The 13,883-nt window shown below is 48.4% G+C and overlaps 1 protein-coding gene across 1 annotated transcript in view; it reads right to left on the bottom strand.

Annotated features, from left to right (window-relative positions):
* LOC147672491 (anion exchange protein 3-like) overlaps nt 1-13,883 on the bottom strand; it is a 392,095-nt gene that overhangs the window by 242,664 nt on the left and 135,548 nt on the right. The window contains exon 4 of the mRNA XM_086947996.1: nt 2,664-2,844. Within this exon, the coding sequence (XP_086804122.1) occupies nt 2,664-2,844 (181 nt within the window). The remainder of the gene's footprint in view (nt 1-2,663; nt 2,845-13,883) is intronic.

Raw genomic sequence — 13,883 nt, 5'->3', positions numbered from 1 at the left:
ATGGATGACTCCTCCCTTAGGATGGACCCGGGCTCTGCGATGGATGACTCCTCCCTTAAGATGGACCCGGGCTCTGCGATGGATGACTCCTCCCTCAGGATGGACCCGGGCTCTGCAATGAATGACTCCTCCCTTTAGATGGACCCGGGTCTGCGATGAATGATTCCTCCCTTAGGATGGACCCGGGCTCTTCCTGGATGACTCCTCTCTTTCGATGGACCCGGGTCCGCGATGGATGACTCCTCCCTTAAGAAGGACCCGGGCTCTTCCTGGATGACTCCTCCCTTAGGATGGACCCGGGCTCTGCCTGGATGACTCCTCCCTCAGGATGGACCCGGGCTCTGCGATGGATGACTCCTCCCTTTGGATGGACCCGGGCTCTGCGATGGATGACTCCTCCCTTAGGATGGACCCGGGCTCTGCCTGGATGACTCCTCTCTTCGGATGGACCCGGGTCTGCGATGGATGACTCCTCCCTTAGGATGGACCCGGGCTCTGCGATGGATGACTCCTCCCTTAAAATGGGCCCGGGCTCTGCGATGGATGACTCCTCCCTTAGGATGGACCCGGGCTCTGCCTGGACCACTAAACATGTTTCTATCATGTTGGCAACAAGGGTAGAGAGAGGAGAGATGCTGTTTATCTTCAACCTTAGGGTCAAGACTTTTATTTTGAGATGAGTTTCACCAGTAGGGAGAACACTACACAAAGGACAGAGGGGCCTGGGCAGCGGACATCAGTGTGAGCTCTTGCTCCCTGTGCCAGGGGACAGTGCTGGTCTGGATCATGGGTTCCAGTTGTGGCATTGGGCCGCGGTGGGGCTGTGGCCAATGATGGCCATCACTGTTGATGCGTTCTGACCCGCTCTACTCAGGCTAAGGTGCTCAGGATGCGGTCTGAGCATGAAGGGCGAGGGAGAGGGCTCTGGCTTCAGGGTCCCACGACCTGCTGGTGACCAGTGAGGACTGGAGGTACCAGAGAGGATCCGCATTGGACGTACGCAGCTGAGGGTGAGCATTGAGCACTGGTATTAGAAGCCCTTTTGTCCACCATGGACAACCATGGAAGACCTCCTACAACTCCTCGTTCAGCGAAGGGAGCTCTGGGCAGTGACCCACAAGCTGCTACTCACATCTCCTGCACAGCGCAAGTTGGGACGTGTGGCCTGGGCTGCAGAACAGGGCAGCACTGCTCACCATGCCGCAACCTCAAAGCTTGCCCCTCCAGGTAAGGGCCTGGCCCAGAGGCTCGTGCAGACAGTGTTGGCATCAGCTTTTCACCCATGGATGAGAGCATGAGTCAGTGCTTCTGCCCTCATTGAGTCTTCATGCCAGCTGGAGGGGCAGCGCCCTTGGTGGTGGGCGTGATGCTCATAACTCTGAGCTGTCCTTGGTCTCCAGGGACAGTGGCATAACAGCCCTGGGGTGCTGGGGCCCCAAGCTCCAGGAGCCCCCTTCAGCCTTGTACATGGGCCCCTGGCCTGAGAGCTCCAGACTGGCTCCAGAGCATGGGGCCCCTCCATGTACTTTGCATGGGGCCCCCTCAAGTTACAGCACTGCCCATGGAAGGGTTGTTTTCTGACCTTCGAACAGTGGAAATAGAATGAAATAAAGGAGTTTTGTGACCATCGGCTTACACTTCGTCAGATGGAATCCGTCTGCGAGAGTCTGTGTTGTTCTCCTCCTGTGAGCCTCAGAGCAGCCTTCAGTCTGCTCTGTGAAGCCCAGAAAAGCCTGCGTTGAACCCTCAAACGTCTGCAGCAAGGGGCGCTCAAAGAGGAAGACATTTCTCTGTCCAGTAGGGGATAGGATCAGCCCTGGGAGGAAAACCTCACAGAGGCAGGACCGGGGAGTGCAGGGCACCCCAGACCCTACACACTCTGCAGATGACTTCCTGAAGAAATGAGACTGCAACACAATACACTCTTCCCCTACCTCTGGCCTTAAGAAGTGACATCTCCTCAAATCCCAGCTGAGAGAGTTTATTAACTAGGAATGTTCTTTAACAGTGATTTACCTCAAATAACATGTGGTCTCCAAACCTGCCCTCTTCACCTACAGCTACTGACTGAGGTTCTTCAGTTCCTCCTCTGTTTTCACAAACTCTCTCTCATCCTGCTCTGGCTGTGCCCGGCCTGGAATACGCCACTCGTTAATAAGCTGTCCTTTCTAATGGAAACTTTTTCAAAACTTCAGCGAGCTCAAAACTATGCAGTGAACCTGCTTTGGGTTTCAAACAACATAAGCATTCCACACCGAACCTGGAATCCCTGCAGTCTACCCTGGAAGACAGGGTCTGCTTCCAGGAGTCGATGAAGAGATGTGAATGTGTCTTCCAAGGACTCGCCGCACTGAGATGCTGATAACTCATCATGGATGGTGTCAGAGACGTTCATGTTAATGCCCGAGATCTGACTGACGGGGCCACCCATGTGGAATGGCTGCCCAACAACGTTGACAATCAGCAATCTGGAAAAGGTTACACCCCAGGCCATGTCCACACAATGTCTCTGGATTATAGTACGAAAGGAAAAAACTCAAACTGGCAAAACTACACAGTGGAAGCCATGTAAAGACATTCAGGGTCTGTGAGGCTGTATCAAGACCTGTCCTGCAGAACAGAAGCTGTGTCCCACATCCCAGGTACCTGCTGGAATCACTCACCATGGGTGATGGTTTTCCGCAGCTCCAGCAGACTGCGGAAGGACAATGAGGCCACATGAGGTTTGCCCCAGCGGGACGTGTCTTCCTCCACATCTTCTTCAAACTTGATCCATCTCGCCGTCTCCCTCCATTGCATCTCCTGGTTCTTATCGTAAATCAGCTCGTTCAGCTCGACGAACACCTGAGGGAGACGTAGAGAGCATTGAGAACCTCTGAGGCTTCTACACAACCTTCGCGTATGAGCTCAACCTTCTCCATCTCCAAACCATCGTCCTATCAGCCTCTGCAACTAACTGGGCCCCTCACCAACCTGAGCCTCCCCATGTGGGCTCACGCTACTCTCTATAACTCCCACCACCTACAAATCAAGCCACCTAAACGGGTACAAGACAACATTCCGCGGCATACATGAACTGTCACAGACCCAAGCATTATAATGGATAGCACCCCTGCTCCTCCCACCTTCCACAATTCACACCTGGGATCAAACTTCACATAACCACATAATGTAGAATGAATATGTTTAGCAAAATCACCTTTTTAAGTGTGTTAAATATTTTTAAGCATGATGCAGTTCTATGACATTGACAGGTAAGTGAGGAAGGGCAGTACAACCGGGGGAGGAGGGGGGTCACTGTATGTAGACCCACTCTCACAAAAGAGACTCCTCGGTGATCGACTGACTGGACGGTGTGACGCCAAGGGGACTAAATAAGAGAAACGAGCTCCAGGCCCCGTCTCTAGCATTTACCTTGATTTGCTGCATATCCAGAGGAGGCGAGAGAGCTGGTGACACTCACCTGTAATGAACATTGAAACATACAGAGCTGCTCAGTGCGAGACCCCCACCTTCGCCAAGAGAATTAATATGAAATACAAACGTAAGCTACATAGGCTCCCATTTGAACACTTTATATAGGAAATTACAACAAGGTGCTCTGTCGGCGTGAGGAGATCCGGTCTTAAACTCCATAGACTCACAGGACAGGATGGCTCAACGAGCTCATCGCTCGCCACTGCTATGTGTGTTGATCAGCCTGTCTCAAGTTTGGACCCACCAAAGCTGGCTCACCCTTCTAAAGTTCATAAATATGGATAAAATCAACTCCTGTTATATGCAGTGTTTAGAAGAGCACTAAAAACTACAAGCATAAAACGTTTCATATTAGGACGTAGTATGGCTTGTCAATGAGATATTAGACACAGGGTTTATGCAGGCCGTAATTGGCACGCACATCGTTGTTTGTTTTTGGGGGCTGGTATAATCCATTTATTTTGCTTTTTATAATCCAGCAATCAGGTGGGCCATCTGTTACCACACTCGCCCTCTCGGGCTTATTTGGAGATTTTCAATAGAAAAGACCTTAAAACTGAAATTTTGCTTAGAAATAATTACAAACATCTTTCTATACTCACAGATCCAGTTATTGTAGGACACTCTGCACTCTCAAACCCTCTCACACAACACCTCTTTCTATACTAACAGATCCCCTCATAGGCTGCTTGTTTCTTTACACTGAGACCTCCTCATTCAAACCCTTTTCGTTTCCTACCAGATCATTCCATACAGCCATCAATCGATACTCCCAGATCCCATTTTACATCCCAACTTTCTTATTCTTTCTGATATTCTCTCATCAATTATTTCAATACGATCATATCCGCTCGCACAACTCTCTTTTTATACTGTAAGACCCACTCATATGCTACATATAGCCTCGTCTCCTCATACATGTCCTCTTTCTATATGTCCGATCTCCACATACAACCCTCTTTTTATACTGTCACACCTGCTCAAATACTGCCTCTTTGTAAACTCTCAACTTTCCTCGTACAACCCTCATTCTGTTCTCTTGGAATTCAGTTTTATAATGCGCCTTTCTCTACTCTCAGATCTCTTCATACGTCTTCTCTTTCTTTACTCTTAAGATCCACTCATGCAGTCCCTGTTTCTATACTTTCAGATTCCCTCGTAAAACCTCGTTGAAAGCCTGTACCCCCATATATGTGCACCCTCATTTCATACAATTAGATGCCCTTGTAGAACCCCCTCTCTCTACTCTCGGATTCTACTACAGGACCGAAGGCTTCAGATTATGCTTTCTCTCTCTTTACTGCAACAAACAGCAACCAATAAAAACATTTTTTACAATAAACTAACATTCCCAGAATGCTTAGCAAATGCTCCATAACAACCATGGAGACTAGCCCTATATCCTTATTCTTCTTGCTTTTTGGTGACAACTTTGTAAAGGATGTCTCCAAATATGTGGGGACCTGTACGTCGCTCGATAAAGCTCAGACCAATATTAGGCGAGTTTTCCAAACTGGCCTTTTTGGAAGGTCCGGGCGAGGCAGGGGCTGCTCCCCAGGCCGCTCTTACTACCAGGGCCCAAACAGAGGAGCATATGGTCGCACCAGAGGCGGCACCTTTTATCCCTCCAGACGCCAGAACAGAGGCAGATTTCATTGTGGCGGTACATGGGGTAACTTCCAGCCACAACTTAGTGCGGGTGAGTCCAATGTCTCTTTTATCGTACCCTATGGGGGGTCGAATTCATCAGTTTCTGCACAATTGGTCGCAAATAACACAGGACTCCTGTGACAGTGGAGGGTTGCCACATAGATTTTTATGTAACTCCAGTGCAGGATGCTCCTCCTTCCCAACTAGACATGACTTTTATAGATCAAGAGATAGAAGAATTGCTGCAAAAACACGCGGTAGCCTACAGCGAGGACAAGCCAGGAGGTTTCTGCAGCAACGTCTTCTTAGTCCAGAAGAGAGGCGGCGGCTATCGCTTAGTTCTCAGCCTAAAGGGTTTCAATGGTTTTGTCCTTTACAGACACTTCAAGATGAAGGGAATCCATCTTTTGGCGGACATTCTGAGGCAAGGGGACTGGCTGGTCCGCCTAGACCTCAAGGACGCTCACCTGACAGTTCCGATTTTTCCTCCTCATCGGAGATTCTTGCAGTTCATTTAGCGAGACAGAAGACTGGAATACTTGGTCCTGCCTTTCGGTCTTTCCTCAGCTCCTTGGTGTTTCACCAAGCTGATGAAACGGGACATGGCGTTCTTCAGAGAGCAGGGCATTTTTTGGATAATTTATCTTGATGACATCCTGATCATGGCCCCTTCCGAGAAATTAGCGACCCAACATCTTCGCAAGACGATGTCATTGTTTGAGAATTTAGGATTTGTGATCAATACAAAGAAATCTGTGTTGACACCAACCCAAGCTATAGAGATTCTGGGGTTTGTAATCAATTCCCAGTCTGCGCAGTTACTTCTACCCAAACACAAATTGAAGGACCTCAAGAAAGAATTACGGAAGACACTGGAGTCTCAGATGATGTCTCTCAGAGCGATTGCAAGGTTGGTGGGCCTCTTGGCCTCATCTATACAGGCAATTTTTCCAGGGCCCCTTCGATACCGGGCCTTACAATGCCTGAGAATACGGCATCTCCAGAGGGGTCTCTCGTATTCCGATCGGATTCCCCTTATGGAGGATACCCGAGAGGTGATCCGGTGGTGGTTGGCACATATAGAGGCATGGAACAGACGAGCGATCTTCGGCTCTCGGCCGGAGATAGTGATAGAATCGGATGCCAGTCGGTTGGGTTCGGGAGCCAGGTGCGGGACCATCACGACAGGGGGCAGAAGGTCATCTCAGGAATTAGAATTACACATCAACTGTCTAGAGCTTCTGGCGGGGTCGTTTGCGATCCGCACGCTTTCTCCCAAGAATGTTTCATGCTGTATGCTATTATGGATGGACAATATCTCAGCAGTGAGATATATAAACAAGTTGGGAGGCACCAGATCTCCGATGCTGGCGAAGATCGCCAAGGATTTCTGGCACTATTGCCTAGCCCATCAAATCACGGTGGTTGCTGAATACCTCCTGGGCAAGGACAATACGATAACGTATTTACGGGATGTTTGTAAAATATTAAATCTGTTTGATACGTGGCCTGATAATGCAAACTTGTCAAAAAACACAATTACCTGCTAAGCTAGCAATGCTCCTGTGTTTTTTGTCTTGTCGACGTGTTTCTGACATTAGAGTTTTAGACCTGGAGGGTAGAGTGTTTTCTCCTGAGGGAGTGTCTTTTGTCATTACGGCTCGTACAAAAACCTTTTTTAAATCCATTGACTACAATGCTTTTCCATCAAATTCCAATTTATGTGTGGTAAAGTGCCTCAAGGCATATGAAGAATGTACCCTGTCCATCAGGCCGGTGGGTTGTTCAACACTGTTAATAGCTTTACAAAAGCCATTCAAGCCTGTTACCTCTGCTACGATTGCCAGGTGGCTCAGGTTTATTATGGCAGAGGCCGGCATTGACACAGAGTTGTTTGGGCGCATTCTGTCAGAGGCGCCATGGCTTCAAAGTTGTTTATGCTTGGAACTGGTATCCATGATATCATGAAAGCGGCTGATTGGTCTTCTAGCTCTACGTTTAATGAATGAATGAATGAATTACGCATTTGTATAGCGCATGGCTACCCGGAGGCATCCCAGCGCTTTAGACTCATTCATTCTCTGAGGTTTAAGCGAACAAGAAGGTTTTTAGCAACTTTCTAAATCTTAAATGGTTTACTTCCATTCTGATTGGTTCGGGGAGGTTGTTCCATAAATTTGTGGCTTGTAAGGAAAAGCGTCTCCCACCCGTACGCACTCTCCTTGTTTTGGGAACCACTAGCACATTTTTGTTATTGGATCTCAGAGTCCGCTTGGGGTTATATGGGCAGAACATTGGTTGAATAAGTGCTGGTCCGATTTTATTGACTGCCTTGTGTACCATAGTCAAGGCTTTAAATTCCACTCTCTGTTGCACTGGTAGCCAGTGAAGCTGGCGCAATCCAGGCTTAGCAGATGACCTCCGTGGGACATTCAACAGCATTCGTGCTGCACAATTCTGTACTGTCTGAAGAATTTTAACTGTCCCTAGAGGAGTCCCGAGGTATAGTGCGTTAGCATAATCTAGGCGTGATAAGATCAGCGCTTGCACCATGATCTTCCTAGCTTCAAAAGGAAGAAGCTTAACAATTTTTCTCAATAGCCTGATCAGAGCAAAGCAGGTACCTGCTACCTTCCGGACCATTACCGCAAAGTTCAGAGCTGGGTCCAGCCAGACCCCCAGGCTCTTGATTTGTTCCTTTGGTGGGGGCGGCTGGTCAAGGCTGGCAGGCCACCAATTTTCAACAGTGGTGGGTGGGTTGTATCCCAGCATCATCACCTCCGTTTTTGCGCCGTTTAGCTTTAAGAAGGATTTATCCATCCATTCATGGATCTTGTCACGGCAGGTGGAAAGATTATCATACGGGGCGGCTTGAGTAGTCAAGGAGATGATGAGCTGGGTGTTGTCTGCATACGTCACCAGCTGTACCCCCCAGGGCGACACCACCTCAGCCAACGGCCTCATATATATGTTAAATAAGGTGGGGCTGAGGGATGAACCCTGGGGAACACCACACTGTAGACGCATTTGGGGGGAGGATACATTGTCCTCAACCACCGCAAACGACCTATCGGACAGGAAGGAGCACAGCCAATTAAGCGCCTGGCCCGTGACACCTACTTCTCTTAGCCTCTGAATCAGAATGGAATGATTCATGGTGTCAAAGGCCGCGCTGAGATCTAAAAGGAGTATGGCCGCACAACTTCCACTGTCCATGATCTTCCTTGTTTCTTCCACCACTGTGATCAAGGCTGTTTCAGTACCCTGCTTGCTTCTGAAACCTGTCTGTGTGGGGTGCAGGGAGTTACTATCCTCTAAGAAGGAAGAGAGCACGGAATTTACATGCTTCTCATCAAGTTTGCTAATAGTTGGCAAAAGAGATATAGGTCGGTAGTTTGCCCAGTCTTCCGGATTAAGATTGGGCTTCTTTAGCAAGGCCCTAACTCTTGCCTGTTTACAGGAAGGAGGCACAATGCCTGAGGCTAAGGAGGAGTTAATCACCTCGTGAATCACTGGGCTCACAGTATCGGACACCAGGTTCAATATGGTTGGAGGTGCAGGATCTAGAGGAGAACCAGATTTTAGATTCTTTAGAAGCATCTTGGTAGTCGGGCCATCTAGAGGGGCAAATTGCTTGAGCTCATTACGCCCACATAAGGGAATAAAGTGGATTCGGTGCGAGGGTGTTGAAAGGATGAAAAAATACTAGCCACCTTTGTGGAATAGAAGTTAGCAAGTTCATTACAGTGTGTAGTTGCTTGGCCAGGGTCAGCTGTAGGAACAGGGGGGGCAACAAGAGATTTGAATATTTTAAAAATTTCTCTAGGCGCATTGGCCGCTGAGCTAATTTTATCTGGAAGTAGTTGGATTGTGTAGTTTTAATTTCCTGTTTATACTTCCTTAAGGCTAGCCTATATCTCTCCTTACTGGCTGCAGTGTAACCTTTCCTCCAGCTTCTCTCCTGGTGTTTACACAGCAACTTGAGAGCTTTCAGCTCAGGGGTGTACCAGGGTTTTTTGTTTCCGCCGCTTCTGTGGGATAAATTGCTCTTAGGAAGGGTGAGATCCAAAGAAGCCTCCACCCATTGGTTAAACCGCGCATCTGCCTCCAGAGGATCATTCGTTAAATCGGGTAGCATTTTCTTAAGGTTCATATTCCAACTGTCGGGTGGGAGTTTAGACCAGACTCGGGTTGTCCTCTTGGTAATATTTGCCGGTTCATGCTGTTCCTCCGGGGTCGGGGAAAAAAGTAATAGAATGATCAGACCAGGGAACCCTAATCGAATTGTCAAAACTCAGGGTATCTATATTGGTATAGCAGTGATCTAAGATGTGTCCTGCTTTATGCGTTGGACCTGTAACTATTTGCTTCAATTGGAGCACTTCCAAATTGGAGGTCAAATTACGACAAGCTGGAGAGTCAGGCTCATCGAAATAGATATTAAAATCACCTAAAATGGTGAAGTTGGGGGCAGAGCTTGCACAATTTATTGCATGAATAGAAAGGTCCTCACAGAATTGGCCATAGGGGCCTGGGAGTCTATAGAGCATAAATCCAGATAAAGTGCAGGTAGGGGAAAAAGAAATTGCAAACTTTAGGATTTCAGCCCCTGAGATTGTAATCTCTTCTGTTCTACAGGTCAAAATTTTCCTATAGATAATAGCAATACCCCCCCCCCCGGCCTTCTGAGCGATCTTGCCTCAGTATCGCAAAGTTGGGGGGTAGAGCCCAGATAATGTCAGGCTCCGAGCTATCATCCATCCATGTCTACGACAGGAAGAGCACATCAAGGTCCCGTTCCTCCAGGAGCATGTGGAGCTCGATCGCATGTTTTGGCAGTGATCTGCAATTCAGTAATGCGAGGCAGAACCGATGAGGTGTATTCTCTGTCCCACAGGGATTGCCCGAGTTAAATTTATAATTGCATCCTGTGCAAGGTTTAAAATTCCTTAAGTGTGTGTTAAGCTTAGTACAAAGAAAACTTTCCCTCCTCCTTAGTGCGAGTAGATCGTCACGACTATAACTTTTAAAGGGGCAAATTAGGTTTGAACAAACAGGGTGCCTGGACCCTGGGCTCGTCCTGGCCCGGACGGGCACAGACGGGCAGGACTCTGTCATGACTACGGCGTGAGTCCGGTGCATCCGCAAAACGCGTCCGCTACGCGGAGTAGGCCCGTCCCCTTTTGTAAAGAGCTACAGCGCGTCAGGGCGCAACCACACGCAATATGGTCGCTGTGACGCCTTCACCTCCCCAGGACCAACTCTCAGCGTCAATACTCAGCTGAGAGTGGCCCAGGTGGCGGTGGGATGATGGAAGAGTCTAGTCCGGTGGAAACGCTTTCTAAGTGAAGCGGAGGCAATTTGCACACACAGTTTAAGAAGCATTTGCAATGCAATAGGTCTCGCATTAGGAAAGTTTGAGCTATTGGTATTGTAAATGACAAATTTTTTATTCATGTGTTGGTTTTGAAAATAGCGAAATTAATAGCTTTGTCATTTACAATGCCAATATGTTTAACTTACTCAAATGTGACACCTATAGCATTTGTAATGCAATATGTGTTGTATTTACGTGACTTAGGTGTATTGATCTTACAAATAACAATGGCTTTTATTTTTTTTAAATAATTAATACTTAAATAAAAGTTATTGTAATTTATAATGGCAAGAGCTTAAACTTTTGTAAATAAGTTTTGTGAAGTGAGGGTGATAGATAGAACGAGGGCGATAGATAGAGCGAGGGCGATAGATAGGGCGAGGGCGATAGATAGAGCGAGGGCGATAGATAGGGCTAGGGCGATAGATAGGGCGAGGGCGATAGATAGGGCGAGGACGATAGATAGGGCGAGGACGATAGATAGGGCGAGGGCGATAGATAGAGCGAGGGCGATAGATAGAGCGAGGGCGATACATAGGGCGAGGGCGATAGATAGGGCGAGGGCGATAGATAGGGCGAGGGCGATAGATAGGGCGAGGGCGATAGATAGGGCGATAGCTAGAGTGAGGGCGATAGATAGGGCGAGGGCGATAGATAGGACGATAGATAGGGCGAGGACGATAGATAGGGCGATAGCTAGAGTGAGGACGATTGATAGGGCGATAGCTAGAGTGAGGGCGATTGATAGGGCGAGGGCGATAATTAGGGCGAGGACGATAGATAGGGCGAGGGCGATAGATAAGGCGAGGGCGATAGATAGGGCGAGGGCGATAGCTAGAGCGAGGGCGATAGCTAGAGCGAGGGCGATAGCTAGAGCGAGGGCGATAGCTAGAGCGAGGGCGATAGCTAGAGCGAGGGCGATAGCTGGAGCGAGGGCGATAGCTAGAGCGAGGGCGATAGCTAGAGCGAGGGCGATAGCTGGAGCGAGGGCGATAGCTGGAGCGAGGGCGATAGCTGGAGCGAGGACGGTAGATGGAGCGAGGACGGTAGATGGAGCGAGGACGGTAGATGGAGCAAGGACGGTAAATGGAGCGAGGACGGTAGATGGAGCGAGGACGGTAGATGGAGTGAGGACGGTAGATGGAGCAAGGACGGTAGATGGAGCGAGGACGGTAGATGGAGCGAGGATGGTAGATGGAGTGAGGACGGTAGATGGAGCGAGGACGGTAGATGGAGTGAGGACGGTAGATGGAGTGAGGGCGGTAGATGGATAGATGGAGTGAGGACGGTAGATGGATAGATGGAGTGAGGGGGGTAGATGGAGTGAGGGCGGTAGATGGATAGATGGAGTGAGGACGGTAGATGGATAGATGGAGTGAGGACGGTAGATAGATAGATGGAGTGAGGGCGGTAGATGGAGTGAGGGCGGTAGATGGATAGACGGAGTGAGGGCGGTAGATGGAGTGAGGGCGGTAGATGGATAGATGGAGTGAGGGCGGTAGATGGAGTGAGGGCGGTAGATGGAGTGAGGGAGGTAGATGGATAGATGGAGTGAGGGAGGTAGATAGATAGATGGAGGGAGGGCGGTAGATAGATAGAGTGAATCTGTTTGTCACAAATTAAGCACTAGGAAAGCAGCACCAATTCCAAAGGCCACGCAAGAAATTCTGTAAAGACACAAACCGTGAGCAAAAGGCAGCACTAAGAAAATAAAAGTCACATTGAGCGAACAAATGTACCTGTTTCCCCCCCGCCTCCCCAACACCACCTTAGGAAGGATGCTGTAGGCAGTTATATGTAGATGGCAGCACTATTGCTTTATATTTCCACAGCATAAGCCTGTGTGGGCACCACAGAGAAGCACCGCAAACAGCGGATACAACTGTGTTCTGTTAGTGGCATGGCGAGCGTTAAAACGGGTGCGTTCATACAGCGAGAGTAACGCTTGCCCAAAAGGATATAGTTTTAAAAACGGAAATTGATAATTTGGTGGGGGAACTGGGTCACTAGCAACACTGCAGTCCTTTATTAACTACTACACATGCCTGTCTTCATAAACACATTACTTACCTGTAACCTGCCCAATAAATCTATATTTACATTCACATGTAAATCTATGTGGCATTGTGTGTCCGGAGAGCACCCAAAAATGTTGCTGGGTTGACGAAATTATGTGCCCCAAAAAGTCAAATTTACTGAAAACAGCTGCCGCTAAAATCCTATTAAAGTTTAGTCCATATACTCTTCTTTCAGGTACATTCCCCCCCCCCAAAAAAATCATATTGTGAAGCTGCTGCCTCATGAAACACCGCCACTTCATTATTTGCAAATTAAGCATTACGAAGGCAGCAGTAGCTACGTGTTTACTGAGCAATGTAACTAAAAGGTTTACGAAACTAAAAGCCACATATCAAGTTTAAAGGGTACGCCTAAAACATTAAAAGCAGATATCGTGAACAATGGCACAATACACAGTGAAGTGTAAAAGCCAAACGTTACGTCCAAAAGACTCGTATATAGGTAAAGAAGGTTTGTGTGGCCTGAAAAGGACACATTCGGATTCCAAAGAATGCACAAGAAGCACTTTAAAAGCACAAATGGTGAGCATAAAGCACATATAAGACAAAAAAACTCACATATAGCAAAGAAAAGTACATGTTTGGCCTCCCCACTTTAGGATGCAGTAGGCTGTTAGGTGTACATGGCAAGCCCTATTACCCTTATATCTCCACAGCATAAGCCCTGTGAGCACCACAAGGAAGCACAAAGTACAGCCGCTGAGTAGAAAGCAAATACAAGGACTGTGGTCTGTTTCTGGGATGACGAGCTTTAGGCAGGGTGTGTACATACAGCACGACTAGCATCTAACCAAAAGGTTGTTGGAGAAAACTCTGTACACGGTTAATGCGGTGGGGGGACCGGGTCACTAGCACCATTGCACTTCTCCTTCATTAACTACTCCACATGCCTGTCTTCAAAAGCACATTACTTACCTGTAACAGTAGCTTTGCAACATAAATACTGATGTCCATTTGTGTATATTCCAAACATCAATAGCTCATGGCCAAATTAGCAGTTTCATGAGGATCGAAGAGAACAATAAAAAAAATACGTAAGAAGTGTCACAAACTCACAGGACAAGAACAGAACTGCAGTAGACCAGGATGCGAAGACAGCACCAGTTCACGGGCCCAACAAGGGAGCCCTGGACGAAAGTGAGGCCTAGAGCGCAAAGGGGGCGGCGCAAGAAGAAACAACGAGCACCCGCGAGAGCAGCAGCCGCAGCCGCAGCCATCTGAAGAGCCCCGGTAAGGATCGCCAAAGTCCCTCTCTCTCGCTCATTGTGAGCCTGGGACTGCTGCGTGGGCCCCTGGGGGCG

This window comes from Lissotriton vulgaris, unplaced genomic scaffold (assembly GCF_964263255.1).
Source record: "Lissotriton vulgaris unplaced genomic scaffold, aLisVul1.2 SCAFFOLD_1073, whole genome shotgun sequence".
NCBI classification, from domain to species: Eukaryota; Metazoa; Chordata; class Amphibia; order Caudata; family Salamandridae; genus Lissotriton; species Lissotriton vulgaris.
The sequence above is the reverse complement of the archived record's forward strand: the minus strand, read 5'-3'. Positions and strand labels throughout refer to the sequence as shown.